Raw genomic sequence first — 20,225 nt, 5'->3', positions numbered from 1 at the left:
TAGGCTAGGTTAACTGCACTTCAATAACAAAGCCAAAGTAGGATTTATGTCAATGTTTTAAAAGTTAAGAATTCTATATTGAAAGAAATACAATTAGGCCATGTATTTAATCTGAAAATATGAACAGCCTATTTTATAGTAGCCTAATGAGGTATGTAAAGAAGCTTGCATGAAAAGTGGCACAGCAAAGGTGAATCTAATATTGTTGGCCTACCTGTCTTGAGTTATTGCAGAAATTACCAAATATATTTATTATGCAAAATGTAAATGTTTAGAATATAGGTAACATGTAGCCTAATACAGATAATCATTCACACAAATGTTTTTATAGGCCTAGCCTAGTTTTAAATTATATGCACGCGGCGTAAAAAGTATACCTATGCACTATGCTCATTGAAGAACGCATCAAGACTGAAAACTTCCAACTCCAACTAGTCGGAAGTGCATCTTGGGAAATAAACCAACATGAGGATCCGATCCAAGTACCGTACCACCATGCACAGCCAGGACGATGTTTGATTCAGGGGACATGCACAGTGATAATCATCATACATTAATCTCTCGCTAGAAGTCACTGCCGCAGATACACCGGTATCTCAACTCGTCGGCGCCTCTGATGTATGCATCGAGAAAATGTGATTGTTTCAACCGGCCTCTTACTTGAATGTGTGCCTACTCCACAAAGCTATATCGGGGAAGTGCATCACTCCCAATCTCGACCGGATGATGGACAGGAATTACCCGACTCCAAGCTTCGCAGACTCGCTTGCCCCTCCACCACAGACCGCAGCTTGGGCCTACGAGCGTAGCACCGCATGCATTAAACCAAGGTAAGAGATGAAGGGGAGGGCGGGTCACCTTCCAAAGAAAATTCCGGTGATGGAAGGCCTAGCATAACAAACATAAATGTGACGGGCATTTTAAAGTTAGCGCGCGTCGTTTTACCACACAATTCACTGTTTATTTGAAATAGTTTTGGACTTAAAGTATCAGTAGAGTATTATTTTCCTGAATCCGAGACCTCTACAAAACACTGGCCGTCACTTGGGCTACAATGCGTAGGCTACTGCACTGTTGCACGTTAATTGCCATTAAGCACAATGGATTATCTGCATAGCCTATGGGTGCATTTGGAAAAAGAAGGATCACGTTCTCTCGATTTATGGAGATGTTTATGTTGCAAGCAGACGACTTAAGTGTAGGCAGTCTAACTACGATTTACTCCTCCTGCATATCTAGACTATTTTAAACGATGTGTTTGGTTTATTCGAAAATTGTTTCCCGATAATATGACAGACATAATCAGTGTTACATGGGGCGACGTGTCATGCGGGATACCTGGTCAAAAACTGTTAATCGTGCACACGAAGAGTACGAATTTAAGTGCTGAATTGTTCCCGTCGTGCACTCAAACCACAGTTTACTAAACAAAAGTCAATGAACTTTGCGGTTTAGCAACATGGAAGTCGGCTAATTCGAAGCAACGTGCGATGCACATTTGAAAGTGCTTATATGATTCAATCATTTTTAACGTGACCTACTTGTCATCCTGCAGTAACTCGTAGGCTGCTACCGTATCAAAATGTAACGTTATGTGACAGATGAGCCTGTCTGTGATGTCTCCAAATAGGCTATTTGTTTAATGATTAGCTTATAGTGCCTGAAAAAAGTTTTCCAGACCTGAAAGTTTTGTCATATGGTCTGCTAATGGTCTCAGCTGCTTGATTCCAACAGAGGACAATTCAAACATTCATTGAATTCTCAATAGCCTACTCAACATCTGATATTTAACTTGATTCTCAGTGTGTACAAGTGTCATTACTTGGGCATTCTATATGTGGGTGGTTGACGTTTTAGGCCGAAAAAAAGTTTTTGAAAAAGAATTTAGATATTAGGCATGGAAATCACTTAGTCCTGTTGTACTGACCCTTCCATTCCCAAAAATATGTATGGTCTTTTAGATTTTGTGTTGAAATTCATATTTATTCACTAATTAATTTTAGTCACTACCACAACTGTCATATGGTGTGACATGAAAGTTATTGTGTGTAAAATTATAATGGGGTATTTTGTTTTTAATGTGTCAATGTATTATAATCTTCTATCATTACTTCATTAAGATCTAGCATTTCCTTGTGCAAATTTATTACACTTTACCGTATATTTCTTCATCAATACACAGAGTAAGGCATATGTCCTCAATCTTTCAATAAACGTCATATTCATTTTGACATACCTTGATATAAAAGAAAAAAAATGCTTGTGACTTTTGCTGATCCTATTTTCTATCTGTTCCATTGAGATTTGTATGATTTAGACCCCAAAAGCCTTTTTATTTTCATAATTTCTTGATGTCACACCAAATGATATGGTGTCACGCCATATGATAAATAACACCACATAACAATCTGTTAATACAAAAATGTGTATTATATGTATTTCACAAGCAACAAAAGACAGTTTAAGACAGGTATATCATGTAAAGTTCACTTTCAGAAATCACAACTATGTAAAACAGAATGCCACCAAATATTGTATAGCTCTTGGGTTCCCTGAGTTTTTCTCTTCTCAATGGTGGGCTTCAATCTGAATGTTTGTAGTTCCCCTTTGAGTTTATTCTCTTTATATCTGTTAAAAGACAAATTCAACAATTTATTTAGATAATTTAAAAACATATCCGGCATTATAATCAGATTAAATTGTTGCAATTACTTATAGTGCTAAAGACAACATTAATATTGCTGTTTTCTTTAACACCAGAACTTATTTTCTCAGACTACTATTGATATTTAGAATGTCAAATATGTATCTTTTGTATCTAAGGCTGTAGAGTGAGTGTGTGTGGGGGTGATTTCTGTGTTTTATGTGTGTGTGATTCACAATACATGCAATAGTTGCACATCTTAAATAATAAATGTTAAATCATGTTAAATATGTCCAAATATATATATTACACTTAATTATGAGTTAAACATATGTATGAAAAAACATTATTTATGTAGGAAAATGCAGTTTCTATCATATAGTGTGACAAATAAATCATATGGTGTGACGAGAAAACCCAGTCACACAATATGATATGGGGTCACACCATATGAGGTTTCATGTACTTAGCATGACATTAAGCAATGTGCTTTTATACTAACATCCTAAAACCATGCTAACTGCAATATTTTTTTAGTTTTTAGTGCAATTTTTTAATATAGTTTTAAAGGTAATATTGACTGAAAAGTAATTTCATTTGGGCATTTTTGTGTAAAATGCGTCACACCAAAAGACAGTGCAAAAGGGAACTGAAGCAGAAGTGCCGGATATACTTGATTTTTTTAAAAACATGAACAGAGAAAACTCACCTTGTAACTTTCAGTGTCCTTCTGAGGTGTTGTTCTTCCTCCTGAAAGAAGGAGGACCCCTACTCCCCAAAGGTCTCCAAACAATTGCCCGTTTAAAAAAAGTAATATGGCGTCACACCATATGATATCCATTTCTGGGACAAAATGTTTTAGTTAAGGGTGGCTTCACAATATTATGCCTGAACTTTTAGTCAAGCAGACTCACAAGTAGGCATCTGGGTTATCAATATATGATTGAATAAACAGAAAATGAATTCATTTTCTTGTTTTTATTCAAAATCAAAATTTGTGAAATGAGCTTGGGACAGTCACGCCATATGAGCTTTTTCTGGTTTGCCTGAAAATTGTGAAAAAATGGAAGATTAATCCCATGAATGCTCTGTAGGTTCATATAAAACAGCATTATCTGAACAATATCACCATAGTTTTTGACATTTTTTTTTTATAATTTACCTATCTTTGACACATTGGACCAAAAAAAGGCCATGTCATGTCAACCACCCATTTACTTGTGTATGTTTGTCAAAATGCCAAATGTGTAATATTTCAAGGGTGGAATAGTCCTCTCCAATACAGTTTGATTTGCTGTAGGCTATTGTTTTGTGTGTCAAATTAGCTACAAGCTATAAACATTGGGGTCATTCCACGTCAATTCAACCAGGGCCCACGCACTTAGGTCTTAAAAAAATCTGAAAATATTACCAGGTGTACCTATGTTATCCAGGAGACACACTGTAAAATCAATACTTTCCAAGATACAGCCAGTTTTACAGGGAGAGGGGGTGTCGATTTTGGTCGGCCTCTTTTTTTTTGTCAAAGTTCACAAGCCCACAGCGCAAGAACTAAACCATGTAGGAGGCTCAAATTTTGCATTCTGGTACATAGATAGGAATAGTATGTAGCAAAATTGTCACGTTTGGTCTGGATGATCCTGCATGGTCATAGTTGTCCCTCAAAGTTGAACAAAATTTTATTGGAGCTTTTGGCTGGGCTCTGTTTAGGCCTTCAGAAGACATATTTGTACTCAACATAGGCTCTTGATTTATTTTCCTTACTGAGATAAGTAGAAACAAAAAGCAATGAACAGAAAATAAATCCCTTCAGGGTCTGAAGAGCAGACCTCACAAGTCTGAAAAATCATTTTGGTTATCATTTTCAGAGCACCCAAACACCTTGTGAGAATATACAAATATTTTTTTTAATATTTATTCTCCATGATCTCTTCTTTTTAAAAACACCTTTCTTTCTTTTTTATTTTCCACCCTGAACATGGGCAAAATGCCCCATTGACATCAATATGTTTTATTTAGAGTTACCACAGTGCCACCTGTGGCTGTATAGAGCAACTTGTGGTAGCTCTATACAAAACATATTGATCTCTGGCTGTATCTTGGAAAGTATTGAAACTGGCTGTATCTTGGAAAGTATTGATCTTCCATAAGAGTAATTTTACAGTGTGTCTCCTGGGTAACATAGGTACACCTGGTCATTTTTTCAGAATTTTTTGAGACCTAAGTGCGTGGGCCCTGGTTCACTTGACGTGGAATGACCCATTGATTATTTACAGTAGTCCTCCTGAGGCTAACTGAATTGGAGAATGTATGCAGTAATGTTGTGTTAGTCTGTCTAAGTCAACAACTACTACTCATGGGATGTAGTCCATTAGACAGCCTGAAACTTTTTCTGTTTATTAGAATCAAAATTCCCATCAGCAACATGGTGTCATAAGGACCATTAAAATATTTGGGACATAGAGCCTATATCATCCATTTAGATCAGTTGTTTGCCCCCTGAACCCCCTTCTAGAAGACTGTTCACCCCTGCATCCCTTTGAAATGCTGTACATGGTTGATGCACAGTCCTGTGAACTTTGCCAAGTCCTTAAGCAAATGTTTTTGAGGTAAGAGGTGACAAGTAAGGCCTATGAAGTTGTTTCTAATACCACACAATTGAGAAAGATATGTGTGTGCAGTCATTTTACGGTTATTCTCTTTGTGACAATAAAACAATAAAATGCCAGTCAGTTGGTATACTGAATCCTACACCTGAATTATGTCTCCAATCATTTTGGGCAAGGTAGTCTGAGTGATATGTGTTGGGAACAGTATGATCTGTTTATTTTTGTCATAGCAATAACAAACATGTGTAATGGGTAATACGTAATTAGTGTCTCTGATTATAGAGAAAACAAATAACATGCACAGATTAAGTTATTATTGACTAAATTAATGGAATGTGTCAAAAACAAAGAAATGCAGCCTACTTGGGAAAGCAGTATGGGTCTTTCCGTGTCAAATCAGATAAGGTTTTTGCTGCAGCGTCTCAGATTTTGTTCAAACCTTGTCTATATCAAGAATGGGTCGCAAAACTATGGCCTGTAAAATATTTCTGTTCAAAACCTAGTCTTCATATTATTTTAAGCCCTTGAAATTACTTCAGTTTCACAGCCTGAAAATCACATTATCTGGGAAGCAATGTTTGGGCATTAATAATAAAAAATATGATACATAGGCAGCCCAAACTTTGTAGGGTGGAAACAAACATGTTCTCAGTATGACTGAACCATTAGAAGTTTGTACTGTATGCCCATTGATTTTCTACAAGGCCCTTTTTTGGAAAAAAGTGCTAAAAGAGTGAGATTAAGGGTAGTATAAACTTATTTTTGTCAATCATTATTTTTTTCTTTACGTACTATATTTTATTAATGTTGTACCGATATTTCAGCTCTCCACATATAATGGGCTTGAAGATTTTAAGGATTAAACAAGGGGAAGTTGTGTTTTTCTGTCATTTCATTTTCATATAATTAAAACACTATATGGGGTAGGTTGTAGGCACTTGAAAAACTATGAAAGTAGCTCAGTGTATGGGCATTTAGTGTATAAAGTGCCAATGTTGTACCATAGATAGATAAATGGAGTCAAAATCATTGTTTTGCCTCTGGGCCAAGAATGAAAACACATAGGTATACAATGTAACCAAGTAAATGTATTTATGTATGAATAAAACATGGTAGATCATTGGCACTTTCTACACAAAATGACTATAAACAGAGCTATTCCCACACTGGTTTTTGTGTTCCTACTAGCTACCCAACATGCCATTTTAGTCCTATGAACATTACAAAAAAATGCAATCACACTTTGTTTTATCCTTCAAATCTTCAAGTGCATTTGTTGCAGAGACCTCAAATATTAGCTCAATATTAATAAAATATTGTATTTGCAGACAAAATAATGATTAGTGCCATGTGGATACAAAAAATGAGTTTACAGACAGTAGTACAAACTTTTAATGGTCCAATCATACTGAGAACATGTCTTCCACCCTACAAAAGGGCAGGCCAGGAATAATACTTTTCAATATATTAATGCCCAAACATGGCCTCAAAGATAAGGCATTTCTGAGTGTAAAACTTATATAAAAATCATGAGCGAAAACATTGGAATTTAACAAAATATTTCACAGATCTTAGTTTTTGGGACCTAAAAAGACAAACTTTGAGCAAAATCTGAGGCGGTGCAGCAACCATTTTCCTGTATTTTGTCTGATTTGACACGTAATGACCCAGCATTGTAGGTCATATTTAGTCCAAACATGTACACCATTTGCTGTTGAAGTTTATTAAGGAACTTTGGGCTTGCTTGCAAAGGTGAAAAAATGTAATGACCTACTACACATAGTGTTGAGTTGTTGTCCAGACAGTATGTTCCTCTTGTTACTGTCAGTGATCGTGATCTGGTTGTGGTTTTCCACTTTCACTCTCAGTGTATGCAAGTCTGGTTCCTCAAATTTTAGGAAATGAAAAGCCTTTAAAAGGTTCTTTAAATACAGGCCTTATTGTGTTTTGAGTTGGATTTACTTGGTAATAGTACACTGACTAATGTTCTACAAGTCATATAGTGCCCCAGGGTCATTACTATTCAGTTGTTTCCCCTACTTTTAGAGAATTTAGATTTTATACAAATTTTAAGTTGTTAGGTGCATACATGCATGTATTGTGTGTGCAAAGCTAGGACTGGGAATGTACTGTAGATAACACGATTAGAAAATGTTAGGACTATACAGTGCAATACGGCGTATCGTTCTAGTGCTAGTCCAGAATCCTTCATCACTGAATGGGCAGTCTTTACATCCCTTCCGCTCACACACTCCAACATGCCTTTTTGGAATAGAGCAGTTCTTCTCACCGCCTTTAATCAACATCTGTTTGTGCACTGGTGAACACAACAGATTTTTACGAAGCAAATTACACAAATCTATTATCTGATAGCAAGACTAATGGGAACAAATTATTGCCTGAAAAATCCAAACTGTTCTATATATACACACACACACACACATACACACACACAGATAGAGAGAGGTGGAGGGAGAGAAGGCAAGAAAGAGAGGGAGAAATATATAGTCTAACCCTCCACCTCACCTTCATATTTCACAGGTTTCTCGTCATTAATAATTAAGCTAATTCACAATGAATCCCAGGGCTGTTTAAATGTCATGTAGCAGCAGAATATTTATGAGCAAATGGGTTCGGGAATGTCCTGGCCATGAACAGTGGCATCCACAGCTTTGCATCCACAGCTATTCACAGTTTCATAGGAAGGCCCTAGTTATGCAGTTGTAATTACATGACCTAATGTATAAGTAAAAGTGGTTGCTAACATGCTGTCTTCAATTTGCAGCACCTTTATTAACACATGTACCAAGCAACCATCTTCCTTCATGGGCTTTGGGGTTTGGTTTGGAGCCCTTCTTTCAATTGTAAACAAGGAGCTGATTTTGTGTTGAAAGTTGGCACAACCCTAATTAAGCTGTGCACATTATGCTCGTTTGGGCTCTTTAGGAGTTTTTTTTTTTTTCATAAATATTATTAGTGTGGTCTGATCCTCATGGAAACCGCTATGTAGCAGAGGGATGCACCATCAAAAAGCTTAAAAATCAATAATCGGCATTTGATGAGGCATGATGGACATTAGATTGACATTATTGTTTCCAAAAGTAGATACATTAAGTTTTAGTTAAGTGCTGTTTAAGCACTTTTTCCCATACAGGCCAAAAAGTTGAATGTGGATACAGATTGAAACCTATTACACCAGTGTACATTTTGCTTTGTTTTTCTTTGATTAGTTCCAGTTATGCTGCCACACACTTGGAGTCGGAACTTCTCCAGCGGCAAACGTATGCTTCCAGCCAAATCCCATCCTACACCACCACACACCATCCAGCAGGTTAGAACAAAGCAGTTGAGCATGCAATTCCAATGGAAATACATGGAAATGTGTGTTTTTCACCATTTTCTTTATGTGTTTGTTTGACAATTTAGGTCTGTCTGGGGTTTTTGAAACGAGTTTGCATACTTCTGGTGGGAACACTACTGAATCCTCGGTCATGAACTTTCTTCCTGCCATCGAGTCCCGAAGCCTTCAGGCTGGACCTGTTACTGCTTCTCTCCTTCCCCAGTTTAGGACTCCCTCATGGCAGACAGGTATATTGAGGAAGTCTAGTTTGTTGTTTACTTATTATACCATGCATGTTAGGATGACTTGTTCTGTGGTTTATTGTCTGTGCAGACATAGAACTGTTTTACTTGTTACTTACTTGTTTTCTTTTATACACATAATATACACATAACACATTTATACACATTTATACACATAATACTACAATATTGAAGTGTTGATGTTTACATAATGTATTGCTTGTTGATTGTGTTTGTGTGTGTGTGTGTGTGTGTGTGTTTCATTCATAGCTGCAAACTCCTCAACTACAGAACTGTTTCTCACTGGAGCCTTGTCTTCATCTGGAACGTTCCCCACCGCAGCCCTCTCCTCCTACCAGCATCCCACTGCCTTCCCCTCCCGCAGCTACACCACCACGCCCTCACTGACCGTGCAGGATGTCACTTATAGCTCTTCCAACGGCCTGCTGCCCTCCACTGACCCCCTCATCCAAATCAAATCTTCCCAAGGTACTGTGCCTACCGTTCTGGCCTTCGATCGCCTCGGTGGCTCCTCGTTAGGGGGAGCTGGCCTCCCTCCCCAGTCCTCCACATATCGCTCGGCCCAGGAGTCTGCCCCACACCTCCTGCAACCTCAGTTCAGCCTGCTGCATTCGGCCCTTGGGAACCCCCAGCAGGCCCCCCAGCCTTACGGCGCCCCGGTTTTCTCGGGCTCCATTGAGAGAGCACTTCAGCGTGAATGTAGTGTGATCAAGCACCACCAGCGGCCTTCCAGCGCCCAGTCAGGTCAGGAGCAGCTGCCTGGCGGCGGGCAGCATTCTTTACAGGGCTATCTGGCTGGCGAGAGCGATGTGTCCTTCCAGCAAGAGCCTTCACGCCAAACCCCTGTGCCCTGCAACCCTGCTGGAGACTCGGCTCACTCACTCAACGGTGGAGCACAGCAAAAAATAGCATCTCAACCCGCATTGTCGCAATCTCAGGCCTACCCTTCATCCCCTGGGTTTTCGCCCGCCTCCGGAGTGAAAGCTAAAGACTGCGCTTCCAAAATCACCCCACACCCTGCCGACGGTCCGGTGGCTGAACCCCAGCCACAGACGGACTCGCCCGACATTCAACAGCAGAGCTACTCATCTCCTTTGTCGAAGCAGAGCTCTGTGATCGCCACCCACTCTCAGCCGTTCACATCCACCCAGCTGCCCAGCCTGATGTCCATCAGCCCCTCACAGACCTACATCACATCCCAAGCCCTCTCCAGCACCATCAGCCATTCACAGGCCTTCTCTTCCAGTCAGACGGAGAAACTGCCTTCCATTTACAAGACGCTGTCTTCGTTTGCTAGCCAGACGAATGACGTGACGTCTGTCAGCCAGTCATTAGTTTGCTCTCCCAGTCCACAACAGCAGGCACTGCCCTCAGTGGCGCACAGTGAAGGGTTTGATGCCCAGGTGCAGGGACTCTGCATAGGTAACCCCTCTCAGAACTACTCCTCCAGCCTCTCTCAGGGTCTGCCAAGTGTTAGCTACTATGCCCAAGGGCCAGCTACTGCCAGTTCCTCACAGAGCTACGCGACAGGACAATCTGTGACTCAAAGCTCTTCGTTCTCCTCCAACCACACTTCAAGTTTACCAAACTCAAACTCCTCCCAGGACTGCGGCCTCATACAGCCTGCCCCCAGTGGTAAAGCAGAGAATGCACTGTTACAGCAGCCTCAGAAATACATGCTGCCGGTTCAGTCGCCGCCCTCTTCCACGGCCTCTCATGCCCAAGCCTTACAGAACAACAGACCCTCAGTGGAATTAAAGCCAGCATATGGCAAAGGCAAACCAGACGAGAACTCCTTTCTCACTTCCAAAGAGGATTGTGGAGAGCTTCCGATTCAGGATGTGCAAGCGTTGCAGCAGGCCTCTCTGGAGACATCCTCACACATGGCAAGTGGCGAGGTTGGAGCGCAGAACAACGTGGTGTATGTGGTCTCCAAAATGGACGACAGACACAACACCCAGAGTGTCATTCGGAGCAATTCCCGAACTGAGGATCAGGTGATGGGGATCTCCAACATGGAACCCATGAAAAATGGGAGAATGGGGTCCCTGAACCAACATGGGCAACTTATAAACAGTGCCAATGTGAGGACCCAAACGCCTGACCCAAAGAGCAGTTCAACATTAATGCAGTCTTCCCACGCCCCCATGAACGCAGAGGAACTCAAACAGCACACTCTCCTGCTGAAGGTGCCGTCGTCACAGCAACAGAACCATCAGACCCAGACCATTAGAATACAGCAAGATCATTGTCAGTCCCCACAAGGTCAAGCGCAGTTTGTCCGCGTTCCTGGGGCACAAATCCTTCTAGAACCCTCCCAGATGATCTTCCTCCAGCAAGCGCCATCTCAGACAGGACAGAATTCGGCCAAAGTGGCAAACCAAATGCAGCCAGTCCAGTATCTCCATATGAATAATGGGATTAATCTTGGTGTGGACAGCCAAAATCAGCAGCAGGTTGTACTGCACCAAGGATCTGACACGGGAGAGGCCTCCAAGCAGCACCTGTCACCAAAAGATAGTTTCAGCCAATCAAACCAGCAGGATGCAAAGCAACATTTTACCCTCAGCTCCATCTGCTTCCCCGAGTCTATGCTGCTGGCAGACGAGAGGAACATCCTGTCCAATGTGGATGACATTTTGGCCGCGACGGTGGCTGCCTGTGGAGTGACCCCACAAGACTTTGTGAAAGCCACTTCCTCGGAAGGGGACATGCCTTCAATAGCCAACCCCACAGACTCCAAGTGCCACTACCAGTCAAATGAGAGCAGGCATGAATCTTCAAATTATTCATCGCAACATACAGTTGTGGCCAACGCTCAGTCTATGACACTGGCGGTAAATGGTAGTCAACTGACAACAGACATTCATAGATACCCCAAAGATGCAATCGGGGGGCATCAAGCATTTACATTAGCAAACTCACACATGCAACACAACACTGGTATGATTAACCCCCAACAGGAAATTGGTGAAGAAGCGAATGTCCTCAGAAATGCAGGAGGTGTCGTCCGTGAGGCACTTGACAGAAGCATGTTACCCAAAGGGCACGCTGGGAATCCCATGAACGGTGCATCTCTGAACTCCAGTGGAAATAGCAATATGGACAGTAGAGGTCCTTCCAACTTTCACCTGGCTGGCCAGGAATGTTCTCAATCAGGGCTCTTACACAAGGGTAGAGATATGGCCTGTTCTGAGGGAGGGATGGGCATCAAAATGGAAAATGGTCTTGTGGAATGTATTGCTGATGGTCTCCCAAAGAAAAAATATAGGTCAAAAGGTTCCTCCAAGCTGGTCGTTGACGATGAAAACGGTCAGCCCAGGTCTCAAAGACGAAGCAGCCAGGCCAAGCGTCAAAACTCTAAAGGCAGTGATACGAGTTCGCCCTCGGCCTCTGAGGGCTGTCTTGACAGCTACCAACAGCAGGAGAGGATGCGTCAAAAGATAAGGGAAGTTGAGGAAAAACAACCAGAGGTCAAAACTGGATTCATCGGGTCCTTCCTAGATTTTCTCAAGTCTGGTCCAAAGCAGAATTATTCTTCTCCTCCAGTCAGAACCCCTAATCGCACAAGGAAGCTCCCCACATCCTCCAGGAGACCCCCCTGTCCACTGGCTATGCCAAAACTCCCACACCCCCCTGCTCCAATGATATCGCAGGGTGCACACCCTGGGAGCTCAGCAAAGCGGCTGGATGAAGAGCTACACAAAAACCTGGAAACCCTTCCGTCGTTCTCGTCCGACGAGGATGAAGCAGCTGGAAGGAACCAAGACCTTCAGAAGAGCATCAGCTCTGCACTCTCATGTCTCGATGAGCAATCAGACAAGAAACAGAAATTAGGTATAAAAGGTTTTGATAACATCTCTGTTCATCATCTTGCTCCGTACAATGGCCGTTAATGACAAGTAATGGCAATTTAAGTTTGACTAAAGATTAAATCAGTTATCCGTTCAAATATATCCTCACTGAACTTGGTGCAGAGTACTTTGTAATGTTCGCATTCCATTAAAAGTATTTTGTATTATCTAATAATAATAGAAGTTTTGTACATTCTCGCACACACAGACAATAGATCTACAAGTGCAGTGGGAAAACAGGAGCACTCTACGAGCACGAGCGCCCAGTCATCAGCTGTAAAGCCACAGGAACAGCAGTCAGCGGCGCCGCAGGAACTTAATACAGAGGAACTTCTTAAGGGCGTCCCCCCTGACCAGTTGGCTGTGCAGCTGGTCACCGTTGCCATCGAGGGCCTGACCGACGAGGAGCTGTCAGACAGCGGCGGCGAGGGGATGTATCGTGAGCGGGACGAGTTTGTGGTGAAAAATGAGGACATTGAGAGCCTGAAGGTAAACTCTCATATTCGGGAAATCGTGACCCCATCTGCCTTGTCTGCCCTCTGTGTTCGTTTAGATTTGTTTTTGTTTTGTTTTTTGTTGGCAGACATTTGTTTCCTTTTAGTAATATCAGCATGAGACTTAAGCCACAGAGAGCTTTCAAACAACCCATTGGTTTCAGCATTAGGCACCAGCTTTAGGAGATATTAAATAGTGACTGCATTTCACAGATGTGCTGTGCAATCCTCTTAGAATGCTCCAAAAATGGCTTTAGCAGTGAGTTCTATCAGACAGTAATGAATCATTCCAGTCACTTCAGTCTCTCGGAATGGGATGGGCACAGTCTGTGTGACTTTGTAGTGTAAGCCCTTTTGTCTGTGTCAGCGTTTGATCTTCTCAGTGGCATGTTCTGTTTTTGTTTGGGTCTAGGTGACGTTGAAAACGGGCCTGGAACCTCCAGCCATCTGGAAAGTACAAAAGGCCCTGCTGCAGAAGTTTATCCCCGAGCTGAGAGATGGAAGACGAGTGTTTTCAGCCACAAACAGTGTGAGTGGAGCCCAACCAAAACCAGCAATGACATATTAATTCAACAATACTGACTAAGCATACATTTTATTTAAGCCTAGTACCACTCAGGCACTCACGCAGATCTTTATTGGTTGAAAAGTAAGGATTAGAAGATGTGTTATGTCGTAATAATAATTTTATTCTTTTATTAGAAATGTTGTGAAAATAAGACTTGAAATAATCCTTTATGGTTAAAATATTTTATTTTTTTAATAAATAATGATGTGGGAGAGGATCTTGAAATGTATTTTTTGTTTTGATTTTAGTACTTGGGGTACTTTGGAGATGCTAAGACAATGTATCGGAGAGTGTATGTCAAGTTCCTTGACACGGTCAACAAGAGAGAGTACGTGCGGGTCTGCAGTAGGAAGCCAAGGTGCAAGCCGATGCACTCTATGAGGTACTGTACTACTCTGAACATGTCGTTCCATCTGTAGTTTGCATATAGTCAGTGCCTCAACACACACACTTTCAAGCCATGACAAAAATTTCTAGATTTTATAGCACGTGGATTTAAAAAGTCTTGCAATTCATTGTCATTTTTGTTTGTTTTGTTTTATATTGTTCTATTGTTTTTATAATACATTTTGCCATGAAATAACCATAGGTGATGCTATGGTATTAAACCAAAACCTACTACTACCACACCCTAGAGACAAGACACCGGTCTGTGTCTGTATGCTACATTGTCTACCTGTTGCTCTGACACACGTTGCTGCGCGTGCTCCTTCACAGAGGCTCTCAGGCGAAGGCCCTGCTTGCCCACAGGATGGGTCCTGCTGCTGTGTCTGACCCCTCCTTACTGAAGGCGTTCTCCAGGCCCAGGCCAAAGCAGCCCAAGGCCAAGGCAGAGCCTCCGCCGAAGAAGAGGAAAAAGTGGAAAGAGGCGTTTGCCACCTCTCCCTCCGCGTCCTCTCCTGAGGCATTTAGTGAAGATGATGGTGAGGACCTTTTAAAGCCCATTCAGACTGCAAGTGACTACCAAGAAAGACCATGGAATGTTAGCGTTATTCAGCAATTACAGGCGAAATAACCGTTGGCAATGCAAAATGGTGCACAACACAGTTAGAATAATTTCAACTTTTGAAGTGACGGGCAATGAGTGAATCAGCAATATGTTTGCAGTGACATTATGATGTGACATGCCCCCGTGGGTGTGGGGATGAGTTTCTTATGGTGTCAGACCAGTGTCTCAGTGGAGTGTGTTGCTTCTGCTAATAGCACCTGCTGAATATCTGGCTTTTATCTTCACTTATGTATCTTAAAGTAATGTGTAGTCTGTACATATAGACTATGTAGATAGCCACTAACATTAAGAAAGTAACACGTTCAGATTGGCCTGCTTTTCTGTCTTGCTTAGGGTCACTCTCCTCTTTTTCAGAGTTCACCCCTCCGATGCCGTTCGCCTCTCGGTTCCTCAACACCAGGATGATGAAGGAGACGTTCCGGAGCTACGTGGAGCTGCTCATCAGTGTGGCCCTGGATGCTGAGCTCATGAACACTCTGGAGAGTGAAAATGGTGAGCATGAAATGAGATGAAATCTAAAGCACGCAAGCATGTTAAACCCACAGATTAACCTGGACTGTCCTGAACCATGCCATTGTCATAAGTTTAATTATGAGAGTCGCAGTACGTCTGATGTTATGTATGAGTATATAATCGTTGCATTTTTATTGTATAGCAGGAAGATGCTAAATGACTGAGACCCATCACAACATCACATCACAATATGATTAATCACTTCAATTGTCCTCAGAGTTTTGCATAAAGCAGCATAAATATGACAAACATTTGCTGTGGAATATTCATGTTTGTGTGAAATGAATTCATTTATAATTGCATATATAAACATGTATGACCTTGGAACTGAAAATTGGTCTTTTTTTAACCCTCATCAGATGAGCTTTTGCTGCCTCACATGAAAAGAGTGGATGGGATGATCACGGACAATAGAAGAAGATTACTCCCCAAACTGCGCATGGGACAGTTGTTCAAGGTAGCCTTACCTGTTAGTGGTTTATAATCAGGTTATTAGAATTTTATAGAGGTGTCCTGCTGATGGATTAAACCTGGTCACAAGAACAAGAATTGCTTAAATCAGTCTTAAATTTGCTTCCCAATTGATGGACTGAAATAATTGTCTACTTACCCCAATTTAGATTTAAGTGATGTGATTTCTAGCTCAGTATTAGCTATTATTCTGAGAATCAGTTAGGGTTTAACTTTAAGATACATTTATAGGGTGTTTATAGTTCAATATAATGCTTTTTGAAGAATCAACATGGATTATTGTGACCGTTGTTAATGAAGATTAATGAATACCACCAGCAAAATGAGTTTTCACTACTAGAAATTAAAAAACATTGTTGTCATTTTAAAAGGTTACAAATAATTTACCATTGTGGTAGATTTTTCTATGACTTGATGTATGCAGTTTGCTAAAGACACTGCTACTAAAGAAACTCTGTCTAAAGGTGCTCTAAGTGATGTTGGGTAACGTCACTTCTGTTGACATTCAGACAAAACAGAGAGCTAGCCCGCTACTCCCTCCTGTGCAATTGAAACTCTCTTAAACGTGCATCTCATCGTAATTGGCTGAAACAGTTTGTTATGTTTTTATGGTCCAGGCTGGACCAGGTTGTTTTTGTTGCCGTTTTTGGAGCCTGGGCCGTCCACAGAGATCGCGTTTTTTTTCAGAGTATTCAGGGCACAGGCAGCTAGCGGATGGTGAGGTGATGTTTTCTGTATGTAACAAAAAAGGTTTTGGCTTAAAAACCGCGTAACATCACTTAGAGCACCTTTAACTGAGAATTAATTATTGAATTAATAAATGAAAAAAGATGCCTCCAATATGTAAGTAGTGTTCTAGAGGCTATATGAGTAGACGGCGTGTGTGTATGCTGTGCATGTGTGTGTTCATGTCAGATTAGGACCATATGTGTATGTGGGGGAAGAGAAGAAGGCTGTGATGGAATGGGAAGCTTGACGCAACTCTGCAACCTTTTTCTCTCCGTTGTCCCTGCAGACTGCCCTGGACAGCTTTCCTGAGATCTCTGTGGTGACGGAGCTGAAAAAAGATGGAGAGACTCCTTCTTTTAAAGTGCGTCTAGGTGGAAAGGCTTACAACAAGAAAACGATGAAACCTTCCAAATCCCCAAGCAAATTGCCATTGGTAAGGAAATGATCTGATTTCCATTATGTGTACACCTTACACCAGTGGTTCCCAACCTTTTTTGGCAGGTGACCCTATTTTGATGTCACAAAACGTTGGCGACCCTAATCATTCACATATTGCGAGAGATGGCTCAACTCATCTCTGCTGTAACATCCAGATGAGAGCGTTACTTTGATTTTCCCCAAATGTCCTTGCGTGCCTGGTTGTTTTGCTACTTTGTTTCGAACATTGATCAAGCATAATTCCGTCAATCAAATGTCTCATGCGCGCTGTCTAAGTTTTATTTTTACTTAGCTAGATTGTAATGAATGATCTGTTACTTAACCTGGATATCATAGGCTTTTTAATGATTTTATTTTAAGGTTAATTTATGTATATTTTTATGCAATGTAATGTTCAATTGTGAGACCCAGTATCTCAGCCAACCCCATTTGAATTTCAGGCGACCCCACATGGGGTCCCGGCCCCAAGGTTGGGAAACGATGCTTTACACCCACTTTTGGTCAGTTTTGAAGACTTCCATAACACATGATGCAGTAGATTATAAGGGAAATGTAAACTATGCTGTAACATCCCTCCCGGAACATGACCTTTATTCCTTTGTGACGCACTCGGTACCCCTTTAGCAGCATTGTCCAAAGTGCAGGGCTGTCCAGTAGGCTTTTATGGAACTCTGCATATTGAAAAATGTTGAAAATTGACGCCATGGGGTAAATCAAATTGCTGTACTGCTTAAAGGCAGGAAGGAGCACTTCAGAACTTGACCACTAGATGGCAATTCCTACCTTTATTTTCCCCACACGTAAATGTGTGGGGTGTACTCTGTACACATTGTCCTCTCCTCATTTATGTTGTTCTAGATGGTAACCATCTTTTGTTATCTTATCAGCAGTCCAGGCTTGTATGTCACAGTCAGTTGTTTTCACTCAGCCTATCACCATTATAATTCACCAGTATAATTCACAGAGAGTTCAGTGAAAACTAATGAATGTGGAGAACTGACTCTATCCCCTCTCTCGTCTCTTTTATAGGAGTACACAGTGGATCAGCACAAGACACAGTGGTTCTCTCTCTATCACTCACTTCAGCACTACAAGTACCATACATACCTTATGTGTAAGGATGAGGTAAGAGAGAACAGCAGCATCCACATGTTTGTTTGTAAAATGGTTAAGGGTCTCCTGGTGACAAACTGAACACGCATGCATCTGTGGGAACACTATGTATGGACTGAGAGTGGATGCCATTCCATCAGTACTATGTAGACTCGAGCTTTGTCCAGTTGTTCAGTCCACCCAGATATACAATGGCCGCCTGTACGTTGGTTTTCCATAACAGCAGTGTTAATACAGTAATGTGTAAAGAACATCTAATTCCATTTTTGATTGCTTAAAGGTGCAGTCAGCGATTGTGCTTTTGTCGTGTTTGTCTATGTTTATGTTTATATTTAAATGTATTAGCAGACACTTTTGTCCAAAACAACGCACATTATATTTTAATCAAGGACCAAACAAAGCATGCCAGAGCGGTAACTCACCCCTACCTTCAGTATTCCCAGAGAAACTACACAGGGTTTCATTTTTGTTTTGGGGACAGGCTGCCTCCACTTTGTTTGTTTCCAGTTTTCAGAGCCTGGGCTGCCTACAGAGACCGTTTTTGTGTACTCACAGAATGGGCAGCTAGCGGTCGTGATCTTTGCTGAATATGACAAAAAGTGTTATGGGCTTGAAATTGCGTACGATCGCTGAATGCACCTTTTAATAGAAATATGCTTTAATCAGCCAACAGGAATCTGTTAAAATGTGTATGTATGCAGTCTAGGTAGTCATAGCTTTGTTCCTCCTTCCCCTGCAGATAACTTCTCTGCGCTCTCGAGAGGAGGACCTCGGACAGGAGGAGACGGTGCAGACCTGCCTCGGCAACAGGGCCTGGGTGGAGGGCCTCTTTGACCGCTTTGGGGAGCTCCTGACACAGGTGCAGCAGGCCTGCCTATAGCCAAGACAGCAGGGGGTGGAGGGAAAAGCGACCATGGGCCTCTGGATGGGATCTGGGCCAGACGACTGGGATGGTGGGGTGGGATGGGGTGGGGGTCTATTAGCGTCCCTGCTCCCTGCCTTTAAAGCACTAGACACGGATGGAGAACAGGGTTGAGGTGCATGAGTGTGACAGAGCTCTTAGCAGTTCAGACCTGGCTTTTTCTTTTTTGGAGAGGCCGTCTTGAAATGCGGCACAAACAAACAGAACACACAGACTGACTTTCACTTCTTGAACGTAGCTTGTTACGTTATTTTCTACATAGCTTGTTACGTTATTTGAACGTAGCTTGTTACGTTATTTGTTTTACAGCTAGCTAAGCTGCTTCTAGTTTGACATTTTGTACACACAAATGTTTTTTTCTTGTTTTCGTTTTGGCTTAATTGTGATGGACCAGGACTGATAAGCATGCACTAGATACAAAGCAAATTGCATAGGACTTTTGAACACTTCCAATCAGATGTCAGCAACTTTTTTTTTAAAAAGGTTGGGATGATTTAGTAAATGAGTAGATCTATACATAAAATATATATATGTAAGACATCCATTATTACAATGGAGTGCCACATTTATAAATAATACTGTACATTGTGTAAAGAAAGCTTTTTGTCAGTACATTCTCTCAAAGATGAATTTTACTTAATATAGACTAAATACCTTTTGTGCTTCAGAAACTCTGTTTTAACAAAGGATATACATCTGAACATGGAGTTGGTGCAATTCTAATACTGCTTTTTATTATATTTTATTGTAATAAATTGTATTACCATAACTATTTTCTCTGAGATAAAAAAGTGCATTGCTTTTGTACTCCTGTTTTCTTTACAAACTTACGTTTTATCTCACTAATAGGTGTATTTTTCACAGAAGAAAATATTATGGTAATTTGTTTCATGTTCATCTTTGTAATAGACTTTTTTGTTTTCAGAGGAGAATCCCTATACATTTATGTCAGTTGTACACTATGTAATCTTAAGATAATTTCTGTCTTTATAATATTGCAAGTTTGCCTCGGTTTTAAACTGAATATTATGCCAACAGCATCAGACTAGAGTTTTGCTTTTAAAAGTGTAGCTGAGTTACACACTGCAATTATTTTCTGATACATTGAAATAAATTTCTTACTAAATGAGCGCACTCAGTAAACTTTATGCCTGTTTTCAAGTGCATGGTCCACCTCGTCTTCTTTTATTGGATGCACCATGTGACAAAATGGGCCTATGACAAGTGTGCATTTCCCCTGTGATTCACTGTAGACGTC

At 41.1% G+C, this 20,225-nt stretch overlaps 1 protein-coding gene across 1 annotated transcript; it reads left to right on the top strand.

The window, feature by feature from the left end:
* Nucleotides 1-456: 456 nt before the first annotated feature.
* On the top strand, nt 457-20,097 carry qser1 (glutamine and serine rich 1). The gene is made up of 13 exons (XM_042061869.1): nt 457-830; nt 8,484-8,584; nt 8,680-8,841; nt 9,106-12,693; nt 12,919-13,199; nt 13,617-13,733; nt 14,021-14,154; nt 14,490-14,695; nt 15,136-15,273; nt 15,654-15,751; nt 16,781-16,927; nt 17,962-18,057; nt 18,785-20,097. Exons 1-13 carry the CDS (start codon nt 724-726, stop codon nt 18,923-18,925), a joined length of 5,316 nt encoding a protein of 1,771 aa, XP_041917803.1. The 5' UTR covers nt 457-723; the 3' UTR covers nt 18,926-20,097.
* Nucleotides 20,098-20,225: the final 128 nt, after the last annotated feature.

The sequence above is a fragment of the Alosa sapidissima genome, chromosome 14 (genome assembly GCF_018492685.1).
Source record: "Alosa sapidissima isolate fAloSap1 chromosome 14, fAloSap1.pri, whole genome shotgun sequence".
Lineage (NCBI taxonomy): Eukaryota > Metazoa > Chordata > Actinopteri > Clupeiformes > Clupeidae > Alosa > Alosa sapidissima.
This window is presented reverse-complemented; position numbering and strand designations above follow the sequence as displayed.